Below are 27443 nucleotides of genomic sequence, written 5' to 3' on the forward strand. Positions count from 1 at the left end.
AGTTCTCTGACTTTTCTTGTTTGTGCATTTTTTTGTTTTGTTTTTTGTTTTTCAGGCTACTGGAGCATAACAGTTTATGGGCGGAAGCATTGCTACAAGTTGTATACCAAGCATTTCAATGAAGCTGTGCACTGGGCATGTGCCATCCAGAAGATCATCGATATCAAAGCCCCCGTGGAAACTCCTACGCAGCTCCTGATCCGAGACATTGAGGTGTGACACACACACACATGCACACGCAGGCATAGACACACAAACATGTGCATGGGTTTGTTTTGTAGTAGTCACGGCCATCCAGCAACGCATTATTGAGCCTTGAACTGTTACCGTGGAAACCACACAGCCACATTGAGCCAGAAGTCCAAAGTTTCCTCTGCCTGCTTTTTATCCCATGAATTGCATCATGTTATTCCACCACACTGGGACAGGACGGGCCATAATAACAGAGGGAAGCTACCAAACCCCAAGCGGAGAGGTCATTTCTAGATAAATATACATTTGTAGTTATGAAATTCTCAGTAGTAGAAATGCTAAAATTGGTGCGATTAATGTGGAATCTTACTCAGACAGATGAGTTGCAGTGGTCCAGCCCCCGGGTGAAGGTGATGAGGGGTGGGGTGGGGGGGCACTTTGGCTGCGGAGGTACTATCAAGCAGAAGAGTTAGATAAGCAGTCCTCTGCTTGGCCTCCCGTCGCTGTAATCTCCTGACGAGGAACGTCTAATCTCAATGAAAGTGGTTAATCTGTTTGCCTCCGTCTGCACCCGTTTGCATCAGTAAGGGGGGGGGGGGGGTGTTGGGGGCAAGTTTATATTTTGGAGGAACACAGAGGACATGCTTTCAAATTAATCCTCATTTACTGTTTTGTCTAATTCACTGAAGTCGCTCTTCTTTGGTCTGCAACTCTTTTAGTCACTCCATTTGCCTTCTCTTGGCACACTTTCTCAAACTGGCGCGAGGAATGTTTTTTTTTCCCCACTTGCGAGTGTGAGATTCGTGCTGAGGAATACCGGGTGCTGCACGAATCAAAGTGAGACTGAACAGAAGGAGCCATTGTGTTAAAAGGGACTGCTTTCTCTGAGCCTAGATTAATCAAGAGCATGGGCTGCAGTTTAACTTCTGGGCCTGCAGCCAGAGACCATGTGCGGAGAGTTGGGTGGGTGTAGTTGAGATTGAACCGTGCAGGCTGTATTCTCTCGTGTCTGTCATATTAACGCAGCTTCAGGTCTAGAGTTTCGTGGTTTGAGCAGCGGTGGGTTGAAGGAAACGTGACCCACGATCTGTGCAGCACCGTTTGCGATCAGTTCCCTGTTCCACGCGGTGTACAGATCAACATTCGTTTCCCACAGTTCAAGCACAGAAGCCTCACAAAACACTTGAGAAGAATGTGTCAACTTTGCCCCACTAAGTGGGGGGGGGGGTTAGTCTTGCAGCGAGAGAGGATGGCTGGCAGGTTGGAGGGTAGCGCCAGAGCTGTGGCAACGTTACTAATGAGCAACAGGTGCTGGAGGGCAGTAGCACAGGGCGCCATGTGTACCGCTTGAAAGATGTGTCTGTGGTGAAACACTCTAAACTCACTGACACCAGTGCAGATGATCTGTCAGCGTGCTGGGGTCATCTCTTGACCTTCTTGATTCTTTGAACATTGCCACAGCTGAATGGTGACCGCGGTCAGATGTACCCTGGTCACCCCCAACAGACTGATGCAACACTTTGAGTGACCCACTGACTGAAGTCGTGCTGAATATGACATTTTGTTCCGTGTTGTGTTTTCCCCACTATGTTCCTTCAGGAGAATAAGTTCAACCCTGAAGCTGTGGAGCAAATCTACCAGCACAACTCCATCTTGAAGTACACACACGGCCCGCTGTATGCTCCTCTGCTGCCTTTCCCCTACGGCAGCCTGGAGCACACATGTAAGTACTTTACTTTTTTATGTTCATACTTCATTATGTCACTCAAGTGTAAGGTTGCAGAATCCGACTCTTTAAAGTGGAGCAGGTAGCTCAGCGGGATGAGGAGTTGGGTTACCAGTGTGTGGAACTGGGTTTGATTCATGGTCACCCTACCTGACTGTGTCTTTGGACAAGAATCTTCATCTGCATTACCACAGCTGTGAGTGAGTACAGGCCGTGGCTGGGGACGTAACTTGTTTTGGACCCGCATCACGACTAGGGGGCGTTGTAGACTCTCATCTGCTTCGTGCTACAGAATCCAGGGATAAGCACAAATGGGCATCTGGGCCAGTATAGGACTTTACTTTATACTCTTTAAAAGGGTCATATTAATACAATAACATTCTTTTGGAGGGCGGTATGCATTTTCAGAGGCCTGACGTCCATGCCCAGTCGCCCAAAATGACCAATATTCGCCCGAGGTAGACGAGGGCGAATATTGGTCATTTTGGGCATATCGGTCACCCAGCGAATGCGTACATAAAAAGCTGGCTCACTTTAACTTCTGTCGTGTTGGCTGGTACAGTGCTGCTCTCCAAATTCGCCAGTGCCTCCTCATCAAGCTGGCTGCTTTGGCTGCTGTTCATTGTCGTACTATCCATGATAAAATCATCCGGAATATCCATATTGGGACCAACACACACTTCTCGCCTTTTCATGTAATTGTCTGCGGACAGTTCTTGGGTTGCGCGTGATGTCATCACTTTATTGGGATGCCCACCCCTTACTGCGGGCAGGTATGGACAGGTAGCGTAAATGTAAATCTATGCTACCTGCCCAGCAACGCCTCAGTAAGTGATAATAATGGGGAATATCAAATTTTAACTACACCTTTCACTTCACACATGGTTGGCATTTCACTGTAACACCCCCAAAGTCCCACAATTCACTGTGCGTGCATGTCGACCATCACTTGTTAGAATGGAAATCCTGGTCTGAAATGTATCACCAAAGTCCATTTCTGGATTCTTGTTTAATCCACATACACTGTGGAAGGGAGATGGAGAGGGACGAGTCCTACGAAAGGAGCCATTTAAAGGAACCAACTCGAGAGTGCTGAAGCATCATGTGATTTTGACATAATAAGTGAAACGCATCCTCAACCAGTTGGTGTATTACAATGAAATTTTACACCATGGTAAGGTACTAGGTACCATCCCTAATGGAAAAGCAAAAAAAAAAACTGAGTAGTGCCGAGCCGAGTAGTGCTAGATCTGTGTAATGGAAAAGGCCTTATATGAAGATGCGTGTGAAGGAAAATTCTGGTCCAATTCAGTTTATTTAGTTTATGTAGCGCCAAATCACAACAAAGTTACCTGAAGGTGCTTCACACAAGTAAGGTCTAACCTTACCAACCCCTAGAGCAAGCACACAGGTGACAGTGGGAAGGAAAAACTCCGTCTCTGAGGATTTGAGGAAGAAACCTCAAGCAGACCAGACTCAAAGGGGTGACCCTCTGCTTGGGCCTTGCTACAGACACATGCTACACACAATGATTGATGTAAATGGTGGGTGCACTGCAACAGCGGATGATCCCAAAGTGACTTGGTAATGTTTATGTATCCATCTCCCAACTTGTCTCAAGAAATCTAGGTGTAAAAGCCACCAAATTTTAAGTAAAAGTAAAGTCTAACCTTACCCGTGTCTTCAAAGGGAGATAATTGGACTTTATAGTAAATACATCATATTTGTCAATAGGGGAACGCAGTCTCGTTTGAACCCTGCATGATAGCGCGGGATGTGACCACGACGGGACCGCTGCTCCCGTCGTGCAATATATACACAGCATAGCGTCACACGGGAAAAATGGTGTACTGTTTTGTTTTCGGCTGCAATCACCTAAGCAATCGCAGAAAGTGCAGTTTTTTTCAGTTCCCAGTGGAGAAGAGAAGACGAGGCAAATGTAAGAGGTTGTGTCGGTAAGAGTTAGCCTACACAGCTAACCAGAGTAGCTATGTCTCTTGCCTACAAAACCGCCTCGACACATTTGTGCTGCAGGTCATAAACAAACCGCAACACATGTCCACCTTCCACCGCATCGTCACTTTTTTCTTCACTATTTTCACTTTGTTTGTGTGTAATTTGCCCAAAATCTCAGAGAAAGTGTTGTGTTTCCGTCCCCGGAAGTAGAGAAATTACGTCATATGTGCCTTTTAAGTGCCCGTCCTCAAACGAGACTGCACTGCCCAATTGCATGCATAAACAGACCTACTGTGTTCTCCAATGGAGGTTGTTTAATTGGGTATTTCATTGCAAAACGTTTTAAAACATTCATTGTATAATACATGTAAGCAGGTAGAATGGTTGAACGGGGTTAGAACTTATTTTTGTCTTTGTGAGGATGCATCAAGTCACCGTCGAGGTTTAGTACACCTGGTGATCTATATTAGCTTGCTGGAGAGGTGTATCATCAGATTTCCTCGGCATCATGACACTCAGCCAAGTCACACTTCATAACATTAGGATATATAGAAAGCAAAAGATGACGACAACATTTAACCCAAATGTGATCATTCAAAGTCCAGGAAATGAACTGATTGTATCTCAGAACAGTGCACCAGCTTACATACTCCAAATCAGTATTAATCTTTTTATGGTCTTATTAATGAAAAGGCATAAAACATCCTGCATGTAATGAATTGTGACATGAGTTTAGAGATTGGGAACAGGTTTTTATTATTGGAAACAACCGGAGAAAACGAGCTCTTCTTTATGTGCAAGTCAGATGTTGTGATCGTATCTTTAAGCATTGTTTCTTGACCACCTGTCTTCATCAACCCTCCTGCTCCTCAGACCACAGCGGAAAAGGCTACGGCTCAGTGCGCGAGGAAGCTGTCAAGCTCTTCAACTGCCTGCAGCAGCTGGAGTCGGCGCGGGAGCCGGTTTCCATCATTCAGGGCGTGCTGCAGACCTGCTTGGACCTGCGACCGCTCCGCGACGAGGTCTACTGTCAGCTGGTGAAGCAGACTAGCCACACCCCTGACCCGTACACAGCTGCGCACCTCCGCTACTGGCAGCTCCTCACCTGCATGAGCTGCACCTTCCGTCCCAGCCCCACCGTGCTCAAGTACCTGAGATTTCACCTCAAGAGGTAAGACAGACTTCCATTCCTTTTCAGTAAAGTACAATGTTCTGTACAATGTTCAAATTTCTGTGTATATTCCATTCATAGGATTTGTGTTAAATTTTAAACTTGCTGGAATTATTTTTTTGTCCAAATATTTTCTATAACAAACAAATTAAGCTTTCAATCCTGAATTTTTTTTTATTGCAATTCAATTTTTTGGGAAAACAGCAGCAAGCGGGAAATGTCAAGCAAAATTGGAATGCGTTTTTTATGTTACTTTTTAACCGCTATCACTGGTAATTGTTAAAGCATCACTACTCTTAGCTTCATAATGGAGTAGAGCAGAGAAGGATATTCTTTCACCAAAACAGATCAGATCCAGGCTTGCATCTCAGATGCACCTTCTGGCAATTTGTAGCTAAACTTTCAGGTCTCCTTTTTAAGAAAATCCTCCTCTATACCACTTCGTCATGAAGATGGATAACTGGTGATACAAAATGCAAAGCTTGCACTGTGCATAATTTCTCCAATCACAGCCACGTAAGCCTATAACTTCTTCTGGGTTGTCTGGGTGTCTTGGTGGCTTTCCTCACTCTTCTCCTTCTTGCACAGTCACTCAGTTTTTGAGAACTGTCTACTCCATGCAGATTTACATAGAGTGCCATACTGTTTGTATTTCTTCATAATTGATGTAAATAAAGTCCGAAACACATACAGTGGCAGCTTTACCATCAGAGAGCCTCGTCCACAAACTACCACAAGACTCCAAGCTGTCATTGATGTTAAAGGGGGCAACACACAGTATTAAGAACGGGGGTATGTAAAAGTTTGATCAGGGTCATTTGGGTAGTTTGTGTTGTCATTATGATAAAAAAAAAAGCAAACCTGGTTGTTTGACAATAAATGGCTTCACCCAACCACTGTGAGTGGGGAAAATCTGGCCAATTTTTTGGGATCCTCCAAACTGTGACTGTCTAGCGTTGGGACCAGGAGGCAGAGCTGTGGTCTTATACACCTCTCTGCAGCTTCTCTCCCCCTGCCATCCCCCTATTACCCCATCCCCGTAGAGACGGTGCCTGCTCCCAGACCACCAATAACTAGCAAAAATCTATTTAAGCATAAAAATTCAAAAAGAAAAAATAATATAGCACCTTCAATTGCACCACAGACTAAAACAGTTAAATGTGGTCTATTAAACATTAGGTCTCTTTCTTCTAAGTCCCTGTTGGTAAATGATATAATAATTGATCAACGTATTGATTTATTCTGCCTAACAGAAACCTGGTTACAGCAGGATGAATATGTTAGTTTAAATGAGTCAACACCCCCGAGTCACACTAACTGTCAGAGTGCTCGTAGCATGGGCCGGGGCGGAGGATTAGCAGCAATCTTCCATTCCAGCTTATTAATTAATCAAAAACCTAGACAGAGCTTTAATTCATTTGAAAGCTTGTCTCTTAGTCTTGTCCATCCAAATTGGAAGTCCCAAAAACCAGTTTTATTTGTTATTATCTATCGTCCACCTGGTCGTTACTGTGAGTTTCTCTGTGAATTTTCAGACCTTTTGTCTGACTTAGTGCTTAGCTCAGACAAGATAATTATAGTGGGCGATTTTAACATCCACACAGATGCTGAGAATGACAGCCTCAACACTGCATTTAATCTATTATTACACTCTATCGGCTTTGCTCAAAAAGTAAATGAGTCCACCCACCACTTTAATCATATTTTAGATCTTGTTCTGACTTATGGTATGGAAATAGAAGACTTAACAGTATTCCCTGAAAACTCCCTTTTGTCTGATCATTTTTTAATAACATTTACATTTACCCTGATGGACTACCCAGCAGTGGGGAATAAGTTTCATTACACTAGAAGTCTTTCAGAAAGCGCTGTAACTAGGTTTAAGGATATGATTCCTTCTTTATGTTCTCTAATGTCATATACCAACACAGAGCAGAGTAGCTACCTAAACTCTGTAAGGGAGTTAGAGTATCTTGTCAATAGTTTTACATCCTCATTGAAGACAACTTTGGATGCTGTAGCTCCTCTGAAAAAGAGAGCTTTAAATCAGAAGTGTCTGACTCCGTGGTATAACTCACAAACTCGTAGCTTAAAGCAGATAACCCGTAAGTTGGAGAGGAAATGGCGTCTCACTAATTTAGAAGATCTTTACTTAGCCTGGAAAAAGAGTTTGTTGCTCTATAAGAAAGCCCTTCGTGAAGCTAGGACATCTTTCTACTCATCACTAATTGAAGAAAATAAGAACAACCCCAGGTTTCTTTTCAGCACTGTAGCCAGGCTGACAAAGAGTCAGAGCTCTATTGAGCTGAGTATTCCATTAACTTTAACTAGTAATGACTTCATGACTTTCTTTGCTAACAAAATTTTGACTATTAGAGAAAAAATTACTCATAACCATCCCAAAGATGTATCGTTATCTTTGGCTGCTTTCAGTGATGCCGGTATTTGGTTAGACTCTTTCTCTCCGATTGTTCTGTCTGAGTTATTTTCATTAGTTACTTCATCCAAACCATCAACATGCTTATTAGACCCCATTCCTGCCAGGCTGCTCAAGGAAGTCCTACCATTATTTAATGCTTCAATCTTAAATATGATCAATCTATCTTTGTTAGTTGGTTATGTACCACAGGCCTTTAAGGTGGCAGTAATTAAACCATTACTTAAAAAGCCATCACTTGACCCAGCTATCTTAGCTAATTATAGGCCAATCTCCAACCTTCCTTTTCTCTCAAAGATTCTTGAGAGGGTAGTTGTAAAACAGCTAACTGATCACCTGCAGAGGAATGGTCTATTTGAAGAGTTTCAGTCAGGTTTTAGAATTCATCATAGTACAGAAACAGCATTAGTGAAGGTTACAAATGATCTTCTTATGGCTTCGGACAGTGGACTTATCTCTGTGCTTGTTCTGTTGGACCTCAGTGCTGCTTTTGATACTGTTGACCATAAAATTTTATTACAGAGATTAGAGCATGTCATAGGTATTAAAGGCATTGCGCTGCGGTGGTTTGAATCATATTTGTCTAATAGATTACAGTTTGTTCATGTAAATGGGGAATCTTCTTCACAGACTAAAGTTAATTATGGAGTTCCACAAGGTTCTGTGCTAGGACCAATTTTATTCACTTTATACATGCTTCCCTTGGGCAGTATTATTAGACGGTATTGCTTAAATTTTCATTGTTACGCAGATGATACCCAGCTTTATCTATCCATGAAGCCAGAGGATACGCACCAATTAGCTAAACTGCAGGATTGTCTTACAGACATAAAGACATGGATGACCTCTAATTTCCTGCTTTTAAACTCAGATAAAACTGAAGTTATTGTACTTGGCCCCACAAATCTTAGAAGCATGGTGTCTAACCAGATCGTTACTCTGGATGGCATTTCCCTGATCTCTAGTAATACTGTGAGAAATCTTGGAGTTATTTTTGATCAGGATATGTCATTCAAAGCGCATATTAAACAAATATGTAGGACTGCCTTTTTGCATTTACGCAATATCTCTAAAATCAGAAAGGTCTTGTCTCAGAGTGATGCTGAAAAACTAATTCATGCATTTGTTTCCTCTAGGCTGGACTATTGTAATTCATTATTATCAGGTTGTCCTAAAAGTTCCCTAAAAAGCCTTCAGTTGGTTCAGAATGCTGCAGCTAGAGTACTGACGGGGACTAGCAGGAGAGAGCATATCTCACCCGTGTTGGCCTCCCTTCATTGGCTTCCTGTTAATGCTAGAATAGAATTTAAAATTCTTCTTCTTACTTATAAGGTTTTGAATAATCAGGTCCCATCTTATCTTAGGGACCTCATAGTACCATATTACCCCATTAGAGCGCTTCGCTCTCAGACTGCAGGCTTACTTGTAGTTCCTAGGGTTTGTAAGAGTAGAATGGGAGGCAGAGCCTTCAGCTTTCAGGCTCCTCTCCTGTGGAACCAGCTCCCAATTCAGATCAGGGAGACAGATACCCTCTCTACTTTTAAGATTAGGCTTAAAACTTTCCTTTTCGCTAAGGCTTATAGTTAGGGCTGGATCGGGTGACCCTGGACCATCCCTTGGTTATGTTGCTTTAGACGTAGACTGTGTTTCATAATTATTGTATGGCCTTGCCTTGCAATGTGGAGCGCCTTGGGGCAACTGTTTGTTGTGATTTGGCGCTATACAAGAAAAAAGTTGATTGATTGATTGAAAAAAAGGTTTTATTATCATTCATATTCTCTGAAAAATGGCCTAAATAAATAAATAAATAAAATTCCGCCAGGGTATGTAAACTTTTGAGCTCAAGTGTCTCATTTCACCTCATGTTGTGGAGCTCGCAACCGAGCACATCGATCCGTCTTGATTAGTGTTGATCCTTAATAGAGTGTGACAGTTCTTCTCTGACGTGTGCACAATTAAACTCTGCTGCACCGCATTCAGTTTCATTGCTGCAGTATGCTGAAGAAGGACAGTGATGCCAACATGGCTAAAAATCTTGTTCCAATGCTCCTCAGCGTGCTCCTGCAGGTGTTCTACCTGCTGCATGTGCCTGATGTTTGGGAAAACAAGTAAGACGAGCGCCACGTGGAGCCACACATCTGGCTCTCTGTCTCTTCCTCCTCCTCTCTGCGCCACTCCATGGCACAGAGCCCAACTAAGCATGCAGTCACAAAGTTCTTCTGCTGTAGATTTTGAGGAGCAAACTGGAGCGATCTGAATTGTTCAGCAACTGATGGTAGGGTGTGTGTGTGTGTGTGTGTGTGTGTATGGAATGAGACCTCAAACACATTTAATCTGACATTCTGATATTTGAAAGTTACCTCAATTTAAAAATGTTGTAGATTTACTGTTGACTGTATAAATTATACAGTATAATTAAAGCTACAGCATGCAGGATTTATCAATCAATCAATCAATTTTTTTATATAGCGCCAAATCACAACAAACAGTTGCCCCAAGGCGCTCCATTTAGGGGTGATTATTAGCAATTTGAATGCAGCATTCATAATCATCTCTTCATTGTAGTATAAATTACCTGCAACAACAAATCTATGTGTTTTCATAAGTTTAGAATCATCCCTTCAGAGCTACGTGGGAGTGAACCCCCTCCTGTGTGTTGGTACAGGGACATAACCTACTCCACCTCTTGCATTTTGCAGAGTAGTCGATTGGAACATTTCATCTTTCAATAAATAAAAACATTCCTACCATTGTCTGAATGGGTAAAATATTCATTATTTGTTTTATATGACACCTAAATTTGATATTTTACTGAAAATTAGATAGCCTGACAAAATTTAGTTTCTACCAAAGTCCAAACATTGTATAATGTATGTTTATTTTTGTACCATGTTACAAAATTGCAGCTCATTTTAATGAAGAGAACATGTTTATCTGAGGGAAATTCCATGGTGGGCAGCACGTTGGATTAGTGGTTAGCACTGTTGCCTCACAGCAAGAAGGTAATGAGATCGATTCCCACCTGTGGAGTTTGCATGTTCTCCCCATGTTTGCGTGGATTACCTGGGCGCTCCGCCTTCCTCCCACATCCAAAGACACGCAGGTTAGGTGGATTGGAAACATATTAATTGTCCGTAGGTGTGTGTGCGGGTGTGAATGTGTTTGCTTGTCTGTATGTGGCCCTCCGATAGACTGCCGTCCTGTCCAGGGTGAACCCCACCTCACGCCCTATGACTGGTGGTGCGACCCTTAATTGGAGTGGTTGAAGATGAGTGAGTGAGTGAATTCCATGGTGTATATTGTCTTTCCCGTCTGACGCCATTGTGCACATGAACTGCAGGAGGAAGTGCATGTGTGAGGTTTTGAGATTTGTGACCCGACCGTTAACATCCGTAAAATGTCTTGTAAATCACATCAGATGTTATTCAGTTTCCAAAACAGCCTTTTTAGATTTATAAGTGTTTATTTCGTACGAGGTTTTCCAAAATACACTCAACAAAAATATAAATGCAACACTTTTGGTTTTGCTCCCATTTTGTATGAGATGAACTCAAAGATCTAAAACTTTTTCCACATACACAATATCACCATTTCCCTCAAATATTGTTCACAAACCAGTCTAAATCTGTGATAGTGAGCACTTCTCCTTTGCTGAGATAATCCATCCCACCTCACAGGTGTGCCATATCAAGATGCTGATTAGACACCATGATCAGTGCACAGGTGTGCCTTAGACTGTCCACAATAAAAGGCCACTCTGAAAGGTGCAGTTTTGTTTTATTGGGGGGGGGATACCAGTCAGTATCTGGTGTGACCACCATTTGCCTCATGCAGTGCAACACATCTCCTTCGCATAGAGTTGATCAGGTTGTCAATTGTGGCCTGTGGAATGTTGGTCCACTCCTCTTCAATGGCTGTGCGAAGTTGCTGGATATTGGCAGGAACTGGTACACGCTGTCGTATACGCCGGTCCAGAGCATCTCAAACATGCTCAATGGGTGACATGTCCGGTGAGTATGCCGGCCATGCAAGAACTGGGACAATTTCAGCTTCCAAGAATTGTGTACAGATCCTTGCAACATGGGGCCGTGCATTATCCTGCTGCAACATGAGGTGATGTTCTTGGATGTATGGCACAACAATGGGCCTCAGGATCTCGTCACGATATCTCTGTGCATTCAAAATGCCATCAATAAAATGCACCTGTGTTCTTTGTCCATAACAGACGCCTGCCCATACCATAACCCCACCGCCACCATGGGCCACTCGATCCACAACACTGACATCAGAAAACCGCTCACCCACACGACGCCACACACGCTGTCTGCCATCTGCCCTGAACAGTGTGAACCGGGATTCATCCGTGAAGAGAACACCTCTCCAACGTGCCAAACGCCAGCGAATGTGAGCATTTGCCCACTCAAGTCGGTTACGATGACGAACTGGAGTCAGGTCGAGACCCCCGATGAGGACGACGAGCATGCAGATGAGCTTCCCTGAGACGGTTTCTGACAGTTTGTGCAGAAATTCTTTGGTTATGAAAACCGATTGTTTCAGCAGCTGTCCGAGTGGCTGGTCTCAGACGATCTTGGAGGTGAACATGCTGGATGTGGAGGTCCTGGGCTGGTGTGGTTACACGTGGTCTGTGGTTGTGAGGCTGGTTGAATGTACTGCCAAATTCTCTGAAACGACTTTGGAGACGGCTTATGGTAGAGAAATGAACATTCAATACACGAGCAACAGCTCTGGTTGACATTCCTGCTGTCAGCATGCCAATTGCACGCTCCCTCAAATCTTGCGACATCTGTGGCATTGTGCTGTGTGATAAAACTACACCTTTCAGAGTGGCCTTTTATTGTGGGCAGTCTAAGGCACACCTGTGCACTAATCATGGTGTCTAATCAGCATCTTGATATGGCACACCTGTGAGGTGGGATGGATTGCCGTGCCTGCTCCCAGACTACCTATAACCAGCAAAAATCTATTTAAGCATAAAAATTCAAAAAGAAAAAATAATATAGCACCTTCAACTGCACCACAGACTAAAACAGTTAAATGTGGTCTATTAAACATTAGGTCTCTCTCTTCTAAGTCCCTGTTGGTAAATGATATAATAATTGATCAACATATTGATTTATTCTGCCTTACAGAAACCTGGTTACAGCAGGATGAATATGTTAGTTTAAATGAGTCAACACCCCCGAGTCACACTAACTGTCAGAATGCTCGTAGCACGGGCCTGGGTGGAGGATTAGCAGCAATCTTCCATTCCAGCTTATTAATTAATCCAAAACCCAGACAGAGCTTTAATTCATTTGAAAGCTTGTCTCTTAGTCTTGTCCATCCAAATTGGAAGTCCCAAAAACCAGTTTTATTTGTTATTATCTATCGTCCACCTGGTCGTTACTGTGAGTTTCTCTGTGAATTTTCAGACCTTTTGTCTGACTTAGTGCTTAGCTCAGATAAGATAATTATAGTGGGCGATTTTAACATCCACACAGATGCTGAGAATGACAGCCTCAACACTGCATTTAATCTATTATTAGACTCTATTGGCTTTGCTCAAAAAGTAAATGAGTCCACCCACCACTTTAATCATATCTTAGATCTTGTTCTGACTTATGGTATGGAAATAGAAGACTTAACAGTATTCCCTGAAAACTCCCTTCTGTCTGATCATTTCTTAATAACATTTACATTTACTCTGATGGACTACCCAGCAGTGGGGAATAAGTTTCATTACACTAGAAGTCTTTCAGAAAGCGCTGTAACTAGGTTTAAGGATATGATTCCTTCTTTATGTTCTCTAATGCCATATACCAACACAGTGCAGAGTAGCTACCTAAACTCTGTAAGGGAGATAGAGTATCTCGTCAATAGTTTTACATCCTCATTGAAGACAACTTTGGATGCTGTAGCTCCTCTGAAAAAGAGAGCTTTAAATCAGAAGTGTCTGACTCTGTGGTATAACTCACAAACTCGTAGCTTAAAGCAGATAACACGTAAGTTGGAGAGGAAATGGCGTCTCACTAATTTAGAAGATCTTCACTTAGCCTGGAAAAAGAGTCTGTTGCTCTATAAAAAAGCCCTCCGTAAAGCTAGGACATCTTTCTACTCATCACTAATTGAAGAAAATAAGAACAACCCCAGGTTTCTTTTCAGCACTGTAGCCAGGCTGACAGAGTCAGAGCTCTATTGAGCTGAGTATTCCATTAACTTTAACTAGTAATGACTTCATGACTTTCTTTGCTAACAAAATTGTAACTATTAGAGAAAAAATTACTCATAACCATCCCAAAGACGTATCGTTATCTTTGGCTGCTCTCAGTGATGCCGGTATTTGGTTAGACTCTTTCTCTCCGATTGTTCTGTCTGAGTTATTCTCATTAGTTACTTCATCCAAACCATCAACATGTTTATTAGACCCCATTCCTACCATTCTGCTCAAGGAAGCCCTACCATTATTTAATGCTTTGATCTTAAATATGATCAATCTATCTTTGTTAGTTGGCTATGTACCACAGGCTTTTAAGGTGGCAGTAATTAAACCATTACTTAAAAAGCCATCACTTGACCCAGCTATCTTAGCTAATTATAGGCCAATCTCCAACCTTCCTTTTCTCTCAAAAATTCTTGAAAGGGTAGTTGTAAAACAGCTAACTGATCATCTGCAGAGGAATGGTCTATTTGAAGAGTTTCAGTCAGGTTTTAGAATTCATCATAGTACAGAAACAGCATTAGTGAAGGTTACAAATGATCTTCTTATGGCCTCGGACAGTGGACTCATCTCTGTGCTTGTTCTGTTAGACCTCAGTGCTGCTTTTGATACTGTTGACCATAAAATTTTATTACAGAGATTAGAGCATGCCATAGGTATTAAAGGCACTGCGCTGCGGTGGTTTGAATCATATTTGTCTAATAGATTACAATTTGTTCATGTAAATGGGGAATCTTCTTCACAGACTAAAGTTAATTATGGAGTTCCACAAGGTTCTGTGCTAGGACCAATTTTATTCACTTTATACATGCTTCCCTTAGGCAGTATTATTAGACGGTATTGCTTAAATTTTCATTGTTACGCAGATGATACCCAGCTTTATCTATCCATGAAGCCAGAGGACACACACCAATTAGCTAAACTGCAGGATTGTCTTACAGACATAAAGACATGGATGACCTCTAATTTCCTGCTTTTAAACTCAGATAAAACTGAAGTTATTGTACTTGGCCCCACAAATCTTAGAAACATGGTGTCTAACCAGATCCTTACTCTGGATGGCATTACCCTGACCTCTAGTAATACTGTGAGAAATCTTGGAGTCATTTTTGATCAGGATATGTCATTCAAAGCGCATATTAAACAAATATGTAGGACTGCTTTTTTGCATTTACGCAATATCTCTAAAATCAGAAAGGTCTTGTCTCAGAGTGATGCTGAAAAACTAATTCATGCATTTATTTCCTCTAGGCTGGACTATTGTAATTCATTATTATCAGGTTGTCCTAAAAGTTCCCTAAAAAGCCTTCAGTTAATTCAAAATGCTGCAGCTAGAGTACTGACGGGGACTAGAAGGAGAGAGCATATCTCACCCATATTGGCCTCTCTTCATTGGCTTCCTGTTAATTCTAGAATAGAATTTAAAATTCTTCTTCTTACTTATAAGGTTTTGAATAATCAGGTCCCATCTTATCTTAGGGACCTCGTAGTACCATATCACCCCAATAGAGCGCTTCGCTCTCAGACTGCAGGCTTACTTGTAGTTCCTAGGGTTTGTAAGAGTAGAATGGGAGGCAGAGCATTCAGCTTTCAGGCTCCTCTCCTGTGGAACCAGCTCCCAATTCAGATCAGGGAGACAGACACCCTCTCTACTTTTAAGATTAGGCTTAAAACTTTCCTTTTTGCTAAAGCTTATAGTTAGGGCTGGATCAGGTGACCCTGAACCATCCCTTAGTTATGCTGCTATAGACGTAGACTGCTGGGGGGTTCCCATGATGCACTGTTTCTTTCTCATTTTGCTCTGTATGCACCACTCTGCATTTAATCATTAGTGATCGATCTCTGCTCCCCTCCACAGCATGTCTTTTTCCTGGTTCTCTCCCTCAGCCCCAACCAGTCCCAGCAGAAGACTGCCCCTCCCTGAGCCTGGTTCTGCTGGAGGTTTCTTCCTGTTAAAAGGGAGTTTTTCCTTCCCACTGTAGCCAAGTGCTTGCTCACAGGGGGTCGTTTTGACCGTTGGGGTTTTACATAATTATTGTATGGCCTTGCCTTACAATATAAAGCGCCTTGGGGCAACTGTTTGTTGTGATTTGGCGCTATATAAAAAAATTGATTGATTGATTGATTATCTCAGCAAAGGAGAAGTGCTCACTATCACAGATTTAGACTGGTTTGTGAACAATATTTGAGGGAAATGGTGATATTGTGTATATATTTTTGTTGAGTGTATATGACATATGTATACAGAAATGACCTATTTTGGAGTGTTTTCCGCCATAGTAAGTCCCTTCGGCTGCTCCCTTGTTTGCACTTGGGGTCACCACAACAAATCCAAGGTGGATCTGCATGTTGAATTGGCACAAATTTTACGCTGGATGCCCTTCCTGACACAACTTCACATGACATGGAGAAATGCGGCAGGGTTGGGATTTGAACTGGGAGCCTTCCGCACTGAAACCAAGTGCACTAACCACTTGGCTACCATTTTGTTCGAGCGCACAGCCAGCTGGTGTCATGCTGCCTCTGTCCAACTGACAGTCGCCATGCCCTTTCCATCCTCTGACAGATCAGGGAAAGCCCCCACGTGATCTGACGTTACTGCTAAATGTAGGATATGGCATCTGATGGCTTGAATTTCTACCCATCGGGGGTTGAAATCCTAAAATTGTTTCCAGACAGTGCAAATTTTGTTTATCTTGGCAATATATTATGAATCAATGAATTAAGTGCTAAGGAATACAATTATAGTGTGTCAAAGAAAATTATTTTTATGACTTAAATCTTAAAAACCCAGAGGTTGTAGAGCTTTAAGTCTGCTTTCTTCAATCTGACAGAAAACTGATAGGAACCTTTCCAATTGTTCATCTGACAGCCACTAGAGAATTTCCCAAGAACATCGCGTTAGCTTCTAATCAGCTTTGGATTTTACTTCTTTATATCTTGGACATTTTTTTTTTCTTACAAAAAACTAGTGGAGTCATTCAATGGAGTGAAAAATGTATGGACCAAATTGCATGATAAATGATGTGAATCATACAGTGGACTATTTTTCTATATAATGGGATTAAAAAAATCTCAATGCCACACAGTTATGTAACACAGGCTAACAAATTTGAGAGCCATCATTTTTACCCAAGGTCAAAACATGGCCATCGCGTATTGTGAAGACTTTGCGCCTGTCTGTCTGTCTGTCTGTGCGCAGCGTAACTCCAGTCCTAATATTGTCAGGGTCTTCAAATTCACAGGGAGCATTCTCAGAACACAGACCTTGGACAAGTTCAAAGGTGACTAACCTGAACCTATTTTAATAGGTCAAAAGGTCACATTCTGTTTCCTATTTTTTTATGCTCATACAGTCGAGGGTATTTTAGCATTACGTTATACATTGAAATGTAAGATCACACACATGATCACAAGAGAATGCAAGAGAGCCTGAATCCACACTGTCAAAGCAACAAAAACACAAAACCATGGCAGGATAGTGCTGTCTGCAACCTCACCACTAGATGGCTCTAAATTCTACACACTCCAGCTTTAAAAGTGTTTGACATGATAAACGGGAAATGTTGTTTGACATAATATAATGGTAGGGTGAGTGCATATTAAGCGTCGGGGTATGTCAAAAACAAACAAGTGGGCTGGGATGATGATGAAGGCAGAAAGCAGGCACCAGCTTTGCTAATCACCAGTTGAGATGCAGCAGTGTGATACGTCTTCAAGTTGTCTCCCTCTTTCTCTAACCACACATACAGACCCAGTGTTTTTTACGGTTGGATTTCCAGGTCTGAATTAGCCCCTCTATCAGTCATGCTATTCTGAAGTTTAATCTGCAGCTCCAGCGCCGTTCTCTGTCTGTGCTCTGAATCCAGAGCCAGCGCTGGAGTTTCATGCCGTGACAGCTTCTGCTGCATGGAACTTGCTGCCTTTTGACACATCTCGCCTTTGCTCTCACGCTCTCTCACCCCCGTGGATCAGTGCTGAGGCTGCAGCTGGGCGAAGCCAAGAGTGGGCAGGAGGCCCAGAAACCCTCCCCTGCTGGCCTCCGGTGCCCTGAGAAACCCCTGGGTACTGTCTGTCAGAGTAAAGGCCACAAGAAGGAAATGAGGAAAGAGAGATGAGGGGTGAAGAGAGCAGAATGTAGGAAGGATTACACAGACTGAGTGGAACATTCCTAATTATGTTTCAGCAGGACAAATCCCACCCTGTGGCCGTGGAGTTATGTGAGAGACATCGGAGGGAATGAAGGCGGCTTCGCTGTCTGGCACAGAGTTTGAGTCCTCTCACTCGGTCCTCTGTTTTGTATATTTTTGGTTGCACATTATAGTATGATTGTTTCCTTCCTTTTTCCCTTCTATTTACACAGAGCTGAGCTCATAATTCCATCAAATCGTGTTTCACACTCACACCCTTAGAGATAGGGTGAGAAGTTCGGTCATCGGTGGGGACCTCAGAGTAGAGCCGCTGCTCCTTCACGTTGAAAGGAGCCAGCTGAGGTGGTTCGGGCATCTGGTAAGGATGCCTCCTGGGCGCCTCCCAAGGGAGGTGTTCCAGGCACGTCCATCTGGGAGGAGACTCCGGGGAAGACCCAGGACTAGGTGGAGAGATTATATCTCCAAACTGGCCTGGGAACGCCTCAGGATATCCCAGTCAGAGGTGCTCATGTGGCATGGGAAAAGGAAGTCTGAGGTCCCCTGCTGGAGCTGTTGTTCCTGCGACACGAACCCGGAAAAGTGGTTGAAGATAAATGAATGTGTTTCACACCTTACACTCTGATGCTCCATGTGGAGTGAAGTCACACCTTGCTTTTTGTCTCCTCTAAACGCACTGTCCAGCCACTCCTGGTTACTCCAGCGGGAGGAAATGGAAGGTCACTCAGGTTCACAAGACCGGAAACACCTTGTTCTGTTCGTGCACTACCCAAAGACAAAATAAATAAATCAATAAATAAGTGTAGTTTTTCTTTTTGTTGCAGCCAATTCCAAGCTCCAACTTCCAGTACTGAAAAATGAAGCCAGCACTGAAGTGCCAGATCTTTCACTTCCTTGAATGGCCACTTGAGGCTGGCTCCAAAAATGAGTCACTCCTCATAGACCCCCATGTTAAAGTATCCAACTTTACAGCAGATAATATACATGTTTACAGCCTGGTACAAAAACTGGTTTTGGTCTCTGTAGCTACTGTTCCCATTCATGACATCTGTATTGGAGGAGGGATGAATTTCATATAACTCATCACTTAAGTGATTTTAAACCATGAGGTTATGAATAATTAGGGATGGAGTCACTTTGGGTGAGAGCTCCTGTGCCATCCAGGCAGCCACTCTAATCACTAGAAGTAGCTGCTGTGGACTCGACTAAGTGTGTCGAGTATTTTATTGCATTACTGCGTCATTTAATGGTTTTAAAAGATCAGTGCAAGAAGTTGGTGCTTCAGCATTTCTGTTGAGTGAGATTTTAGTATTTAATTTTTATATTTGTGGTAAATAGCGGGCATCAACAGCTTCATGAAAGTTATTGTCCCATGGTTCCCAACCTGGGCCTCAGGGACCCCTTAACTACATGTTTTCCATCCCTTCCTGCTCTGCCCATTCACGTGTCTGATTGGCTCATTTATGTGTCTATTAGCTCTTGATTGGCAAAATACACCTGAATTAGCTCAAAAGCCTGTGGCAGACTAGGGAGAGATGGGAAATGGGCAGCTTAGGACCAGGATGAGGAACAGGGTTGGGAACCACTGACTTGGGATATATGTCAGTCCTAATTTTTAAATTTACCACCTATTCTGCAAAAAATATGCTCTAGTGAAAACCCAAACCAAGATTAGCTTGGTAGGTTTAGCTTGTTTGGTAACTCTGAGGTGTGTGTGTTGGGGGGGAGTTGTCATCCTGCCACACCACTCATCCCATACTCCACCTAACCATTTATGGGTTGACCCGGCAGAGTCAGGCACTGCCAAAATTGCAATACTTGGATCTACCACATTTGAGCTTCAAACCCACTCTTCAGAATATCTGTAGGTGACATCATGGTGGGTGTGTCCAGTGTATCTATACAGTCTGTGGTCACTCGTCACCTCATTGACATTAGTATTGCCAGCCCCCCCCCCCCCCCCCCCCCAATAGACTCTGAATCAAAAGGACGAGCTAAAGTCAACAATCATAAAACTTTACATAACACTGTTCTTCTCATGAGCATTAACACTTTATCCCGCTTTAGATTTAAGATTTTTTACTTTACTGGCAAACATTTGGCAGAACTCGGTCTAAGTGCACAAAGACGCACTTGCACTTACAGACGTGTGCCTTGGCTCAGTCCATTATTCTCTTTGTTGCAGGATCCAGAACCAGAGTCCAGAGTCTGAGATGGATAACTATGCGTCATTCATCAGCGAGGCTTTAGAAAAGACAAAGTGCCGGGAGTGCGTGCCATCCTGGGAGGAGATCCAGATGCTGATGAACAGACAGGAGATGCTTTGCACTGTGCACTATCCTGGCCCAGGTTTCTGCCAGCTCTACATCAGCTCGCACACGACAGCCAATGAGGTTTGAGCGCATTTATACTTTAGTGCGCAGCCTTTTTTTTTTTTTTTTTTAAGTCACTTCCATTGTGATTAAATTTTCACGATATCTGCAGTGTTCAGAGGCAGAATAGTTTTGGTGAGAAAATGTGTTTAAGTTCTTCATCCATGTGCAAAATACTACAAAGGGTTTATAATTTAATGAGGCAGAAATTTACAACTCTGACATCTGTTGGCAGAAGTCATCGTCCATCATGGTCATGAGGTAATTGTGCGGTTGACAATAGTTCTTGGGAGTGTTTCTTGAGACATTTGACAGGCCAGTGTGTTTTTAAAAACTAGAGCCAGATTCAGCTTGACCAGATGACACCAATTAAACCCATGTGTAGAGATGGGGGGATCCTGTAACTCGGAAGAGGTTTGATCCAGTTGGAACCCCAATTGGTGGAATGAATGAGGCTCAGACAAGTTCGAAGTTAAGAAAATTGGTTAAAAGTCAAGGTCGCAGACGAAGGTCAAACATTTGTCCCAATGCTTATCAGTTGTATGTGGGGTATTCAGAATGGTTATTTTATGGAATCAGTTATGGTTACTTAAAAACTAATATGATGTTTTAGGTGAATTGATGATCTTTGACCTTGAGCAACCTTGAAAAGTCATACTGGTTAATGACACACTTGTGGTTACCATTAAGCACTAAGATGAAGCCATATGGTGTTATTGGTTGCATGACCTTTGACACAGGGTGACCTTGAAAGGTCAAAATCATTCAGAATGGCTGTTTTGTGAAATTGGTTAATGACACGTTCATGGTTACTATTAAAACCTAGTAGGAACTCGTGTAATCCTTCTGTTGGTCACATGGTGTTTGGCCTTGGGTGACTTTGAAAGGTCGAACTCAGGATCATAACTGTTTAACTTGAAGAGTTTGGAGCCAACATGGATTAAACATGGTGGAAGGTTAGATAGAACTTTATTGATCCCTTGGGAAGACTCCCTCGGGGGAGGTTCTAGCAGCGTTGTATAGCAGCACACAGGGTAAGAAGCACACAGAGTATCAAAGTGAAAGTAAAAAAACAGTTTGCAAAATATAAATTCCAGACATAGTGCTCACTACTGGTTTACTGGCTGCTACTGTTCCTCTCCTTCCCGTCCTCTGTCTTCCCGTTACTCCTGTTGTGTGTTAGTCGAGCATCAAGTCTTTAAGCTTCTAGACAGAACTGATCAAGTGTCAAGACCCCACAGTGTCACCGGTATTGGCGTCAGACATGTCGAGAGCAGGTGTCTCGGTCTCTGCGTGTCTGCTGTCTGCTTTTTGATTGCTGCTTTTAATTTAACAAATTGTTTCCTAAAGTGTGGCTCCTGCCCATCTGTTCTCATCACGTTCTTGTTCCTCTCACCAGGTGGTGCGAAGCATGCAGGAGAAGCTCGGCCTCCAGTACAGTAAAAACACATTTGCGCTATATGAGCAGAATGCACTGTGGGAGCAGCCGGTTGCAGGCAGCGTTCTTATCGCCGACATCTTAACCAGGTTAGAAAAGCCAGTTCCATCTTTCACCTTTTGTTTAAGAAAAAAAAACTAAACAAAAAAAGCCAAATACAGAGACCCAGACAGTCCTTGAAAAGATCTGATTGACAGTAAATCTTCCAGGAACTGCTGGTCACTCATGAACCAAGCAGTGGTTTGTGTGTTTAATGCCAGTTTTCCAGTTATCCAGGATTCCTGATAAGTGGTGACCTTGTCTGGTTTTGTTTGTTAAACATGACACTCATCTGGGAAACTGGACTCCTGTTCCAGTGTCTGCCAACAAAGACACTAAAGAGCCACAGTGAAGCTGATGTTATTTGGTTGGACGAGGCGAAGTTTCTAATGTAACTATAAAGAGTTGAGTAGGAAGAACGTAAAAAAAAAAAAACACACACAAAAGTCAGAACAACACAGGAATTATGAAATAATCTTACACATGTAGAGGATATGAAATAATTTACTTTTGATCAGTAATGAAACTTTTCAAGATGATGTTTTACCGACCAAACCGATATTATTTTCTGAAAAATAGAATCCAGTGGAATTCTTTGTCCTCGGTAATATTCATAATGTAGTCCGGTTAACTTGGTTGGTCAGTTGACCCTGGTGCTTGACCCTGGAACTTAACAATGCGCAACAGCACATTAAGTTCTGTCACATTGTGAATGAGGCGAATTGTCTCCACACACACACACACACACACACACACACACACACACACACACACACACACACACACACACACACACACACACACACACACACATTCATCCTACCATCAGTTGCTGAACAGTTCAGATCGCTCCAGTTTGCTCCTGAAAATCTACAGCAGAAGAACTTTGTGACTGCATGCTTAGTTGGGCTCTGTGCCATGGAGTGGCGCAGAGAGGAGGAGGAGATTGAGAGAGCCAGATGTGTGGCTCCACGCAGCTCTCGTCTTACTTGTTTTCCCAAACATCAGGCACATGCAGCAGGTAGAACACCTGCAGGAGCACGCTGAGGAGCATTGGAACAAGATTTTTAGCCGTGTTGGCATCACTGTCCTTCTTCAGCATACTGCAGCAATGAAACTGAATGCGGTGCAGCAGAGTTTAATTGTGCACACGTCAGAGAAGAACTGTCACGCTCTATTAAGGATCAACACTAATCAAGACGGATCAACATGCTCGGTTGCGAGCTCCACAACATGAGGCGAAATGAGGGTGGGGCGTGACATTCGTGAAAGGTTTTTTTGACAGCCAAAAACATGCTCCATGAAAATCACGAATATCACGCACCAACACGCACTATTAAGAAACCTATTCAGATGCGTTAAGTCACGTTAAGAATGTCTGGAATGTGCCAAGAATGACGGAAATATGACATTCGTAATGCGTCTTGCCTATGTGTAAACGCACCAGTAGATATGACCACAGCTGTTTCAGTAATTGTCTAGCTTGTTTGACCGTGTGACAGACAGTCTGACCTGAAATTCAGCTAATTCAAAAGTAAATCTGCTCGGGTTTGTACTGGATCCACTGTGGTAACCCTGTACAAAAAAAACTGCAGCCAAAGACAACAACAGCAACAATTTTCATATGATGTCATGGCATTTGACACTTCAGTGACATGATGCAGTGCAAACGCCTTTTTAAAAAAATCTAATCATAGTAAATTCTTCAGGCTTTTCCCTTTTTGCTTTGGGTTGCCACAGCAGATCCGATATAGATCTGCATGTTGACTTGGCGCCGTTTTTTACACCGGATCCAGATCACACGGAGAATGGGCACGAGTGGTCTTGAACCGGGAACCTTCTGTTTTGGAAGCAAGTGGTACTTGGCCACCACGCCGCCCAATGACAATCTAATAATGGCTCATATTTTTCACTTTTGGTGTAATTTCTAACTTTCTGAGGATGCGACTGCTGGTATGTGCTAAATGCACCCCAGATGATGTAGAATTAAAAATTTCCCCTTTGGTGGCTTTGGACCTTCAGTCTTTGCCTACACCTGCTTTATGACCTTTCCTTTAGTCCTGCCTACTTGCCACAAAAAAGTTACCTCACACTGTTAAATATATCATTTTTGTTTGTACATTACATAAAAAAAAAAAAAAAACTTTCTGCCCCTCCACAGCTTCTGTACCAAAGAGTCAGAGTCCAAGTCTGAGTGGAAGTTGTGTTTCAAGCTCTACTGCCTGTTGGACGCAGACAGTATCGCCGTGGACAGCATTGAGTATCTCTTCCTTTTTGAGCAGGTACGTGTTTTTACCTGAAACTAAAACCTATCCAGCTGCAATTAATCCTTCATATTTTATAGAATTGTGTGGAATTAAAAAGGGGGAGGGGCTTTTACTCACTGTAGCGTCTCTGCACGTTCTGTCGGCTTCACCGATGCTCTTGTCTCGTTTCTGCCTCGACGCTGCAGTGCCATGAGATGGTCGTGCGCGGTCAGCTGCCCGCCTGTGAAGACGACCTCCAGGCCCTGGCTGCCCTCAGGCTTCAGTGCCTGATGGGCGACTTCAGCACACAGGCTCCCTCGCCGCCCCTAGACGAGCTCTTCCCGACACACGTGGTCGAAGCCCGTGTTCTCTTGTCCATTTCTACCCCTCAAAGCTTGCCTTCTTGCCAGATGGCAGCTCAGGGTTGCCCGGCGACGCAGCGCTTCCCTACCGGGCTACTGGCAGGGGCGCTGTGGAGCCACACGGCTACAGCAGCACATAAACACAAAGTGGAGCAAGACATGCGTCTGCGTAGCCGGCTGAAAGAGGAGGCGGCAGCTGTAATGAGCTGCATCTTGGAGCGTTGGAAAAATCTGGCTGGCTACAGCCGCAGGGACAGTATGGCCGCCTACCTCACCATCGCACGCCAGTGGTCGGGCTTTGGATGTACACTCTACGAAGTAGATTTCTACATTGTGAGTACTGCGAAAGTGATGAGATGATGAAACACATTAATTAGTTATCGATTTTTATAAAAAACAAGCTTCAGGTGGTGATATTTGAGGGTTTTTTTTCTCCTTATTTTCTGTCTTTTGTCTTGGCTGAACTTTTTAATGGTTTTACATTAAAGCTCCAGTGTGTCTGATTTATGGGGACTTATTAGCGTAAATGAAATACATCAAACATAGTTGCTTCCAGCAGCAACAGTCGTGAAAGTTGTAGTTTTAATGTTTTTCCAGACAATTTTAGTCCAATTTAATTCATCATGCACACAGCACAGTGTCCTGTTGCTGTCTGTAAACATATTGCTGCAATATTTTTTATATGTGAAACGCCGTGTAATTATCCACTAACGCTAACACTGGCTAACCTGATAGCTGCTGCTAACAGCAATATCTACATCGTGCTACAATCCAAGCAGTATTTTTAATCACAAATGTGACTTCTGTGCCACCTGTTCTCCTCCGTAAGGTCTCTTTGGTGAAGTGATTATCTTTTGTAGCACTCTACACTCCAAAATCTTAGAAGGATCCAGCTTATTTTCCAACTTGTGGTGCTGCATGGAAAATAGAACGCATTAGTCTCTCCATTTGTAGCACAGCTGGAAGATTGAAGAAGAAAACAAGAACGGGAATCTGTGGTTGCTCCCCTAAACACTACCTAGTGGTTGCTAGTACAGGCTAACTAGTTTGAGAACTCTTTCTCATTTTTATTTTTAAATATTGCTTCTCACAAGGCAGAGGAGTGTGAAAAGTGGGGAAAAAAAATGTGAAGGGGAAACCATCCTGGCTCTTGAGGTTGCAGTTTGCAACCTCACCACTAGGTGACACCAAATCAAACACACTATATCTTTAACTGCCTTCATCATAAATGCTCAACAAGATATCTTATTTCAGGTTATCAATCAATCAATCAATTTTTTTATATAGCGCCAAATCACAACAAACAGTTGCCCCAAGGCACTTTATATTGTAAGGCAAGGCCATACAATAATTATGTAAAACCCCAACGGTCAAAACGACCCCCTGTGAGCAAGCACTTGGCTACAGTGGGAAGGAAAAACTCCCTTTTAACAGGAAGAAACCTCCAGCAGAACCAGGCTCAGGGAGGGGCAGTCTTCTGCTGGGACTGGTTGGGGCTGAGGGAGAGAACCAAGAAAAAGACATGCTGTGGAGGGGAGCAGAGATCAATCACTAATGATTAAATGCAGAGTGGTGCATACAGAGCAAAAAGAGAAAGAAACAGTGCATCATGGGAACCCCCCAGCAGTCTACGTCTATAGCAGCATAACTAAGGGATGGTTCAGGGTCACCTGATCCAAAAGTAGAGAGGGTGTAGAGAGGGTTATCCATCTGTTTATCATAATCATCACTAAAATGATAAGAATGATTGTTTGTCTGCATTTTAATCCACAATGTGTTGGGACCTAATTTGAAACATGTTGGAGCCGAAACAGCCTGATTCATCTTTCTCAGTATAGATACTTTTCCAAAACTGTGACTTGCTCTCCTGAGGTTAATTGAGGGGAAATGACATTTGGAGATACAAGTGTTGCTTCTGCCTCTTTCCAGAGTTCTACGGGAAGTTTTTCCCAGAAGCTGTGGTTGGGTGTAGCTGCAACATCAGTGTCGCTTTATCGACAGGGAGAAGCAGAAGCTCTGGAATCATTCCCATATGGCCAGATCTGCTCCTACGGCATGTCGGACAGCAACACCTTCAAGATCACCGCCGGGGATCGGGATCTGCTGTTTGAAACCACTAAGGTATAAAAGCTCTCATAGAAATTACAAGTGTTGTTGTAGTCAGGAGACTTTTTTTTTTTTTTTTAAGTGTTAACATTTTATTCGGTTTCCTCTTTTTTTTTTCTTTTCTTTTTTTAATTTGAGAAAATGGCAATTAAATGTGCATACATTAGACAAGCAGAGCAAAGCTTCTAAAATTTCACTCAAACAATTGTATCCCCAAATCCACCCACCAACCCACCCAGGGTATCACTTTGAAGAATATGATTCGAGTTATACAGTTTACCAAATATAAAATAATAATAATAATAATAATAATAAGAAGAAGAAGAACAGTAATAACATCAGTAATAATCATGACAAAAATAATTACAAAAACAGAACAGAAAGGAAGAAAAGAAGAATAGTAGTCAGGAGACATTTTATGTAGTTTGGACTGAGTGGTTGAAGAAGCATGGCGTCAGTTCGTGACCCCTCCAGCACTGTAACCCACTTTAAACATGCTCATTAATTTGGTCTAAATAGAGAGCACGTAACCTGCATTTGCTCTCCAACCAGTACTAACCACCGAATGTTCAACTTCCTTCCATTAAATCACGACGGGGGGTGAGTTTTACTGCAGTGGTTAGAGTCAAATATTAGACAAAGCATTTCTCAGAAATGTGGATGTTCTTCCAAACACCCCCCACCCGCCGCAACCAGGTCATGAACAGATCTCACCTTTCATTTGGTAGATTGTTCGCATCTTCCCACATTGAACAAAAAAACCCCTCCCCCCTCTGATCTCTCACGGCGTATAAAAGTGGCTTTTATTTATTTACTCGATGCACAGGCAGATTGAAGGACAACGTGAAAAGTCAACTATTTTTATGAACTAAAGGTCTCGTGTAGCTCAGACATGACAGCGACGGGTTTTAAAAGGACAAGAAAAAAAAAAAAGACGTTTTGCAGGGGGTTATTATGGTTGAGCACGGAGCTAAGGGTGAGCGCAAGAGTAGCTCCTGATTAAAGGGTTCCAGAGGACGTGTAGGTGAGACCT

General features: G+C 42.9%; 1 protein-coding gene and 1 long non-coding RNA gene across 2 annotated transcripts in view; both read left to right on the plus strand.

Annotated features, from left to right (window-relative positions):
- The window catches only part of plekhh3 (pleckstrin homology, MyTH4 and FERM domain containing H3), a 93875-nt gene that overhangs the window by 65806 nt on the left and 626 nt on the right, over window positions 1-27443 (plus strand). Inside the window, exons 5-12 of the mRNA XM_034189774.1 lie at window positions 56-213; window positions 1792-1915; window positions 4748-5045; window positions 20033-20240; window positions 21619-21746; window positions 23858-23978; window positions 24149-24637; window positions 26234-26425. Coding sequence (XP_034045665.1) covers window positions 56-213; window positions 1792-1915; window positions 4748-5045; window positions 20033-20240; window positions 21619-21746; window positions 23858-23978; window positions 24149-24637; window positions 26234-26425 — 1718 coding nt within the window. The remainder of the gene's footprint in view (window positions 1-55; window positions 214-1791; window positions 1916-4747; window positions 5046-20032; window positions 20241-21618; window positions 21747-23857; window positions 23979-24148; window positions 24638-26233; window positions 26426-27443) is intronic.
- LOC117527437 lies at window positions 12651-16488 on the plus strand. The gene is made up of 3 exons (XR_004565533.1): window positions 12651-12662; window positions 14445-14450; window positions 16427-16488. It is a non-coding gene; the product is annotated as an uncharacterized LOC117527437 (long non-coding RNA).

This window comes from Thalassophryne amazonica, chromosome 16 (assembly GCF_902500255.1).
Source record: "Thalassophryne amazonica chromosome 16, fThaAma1.1, whole genome shotgun sequence".
Lineage (NCBI taxonomy): Eukaryota > Metazoa > Chordata > Actinopteri > Batrachoidiformes > Batrachoididae > Thalassophryne > Thalassophryne amazonica.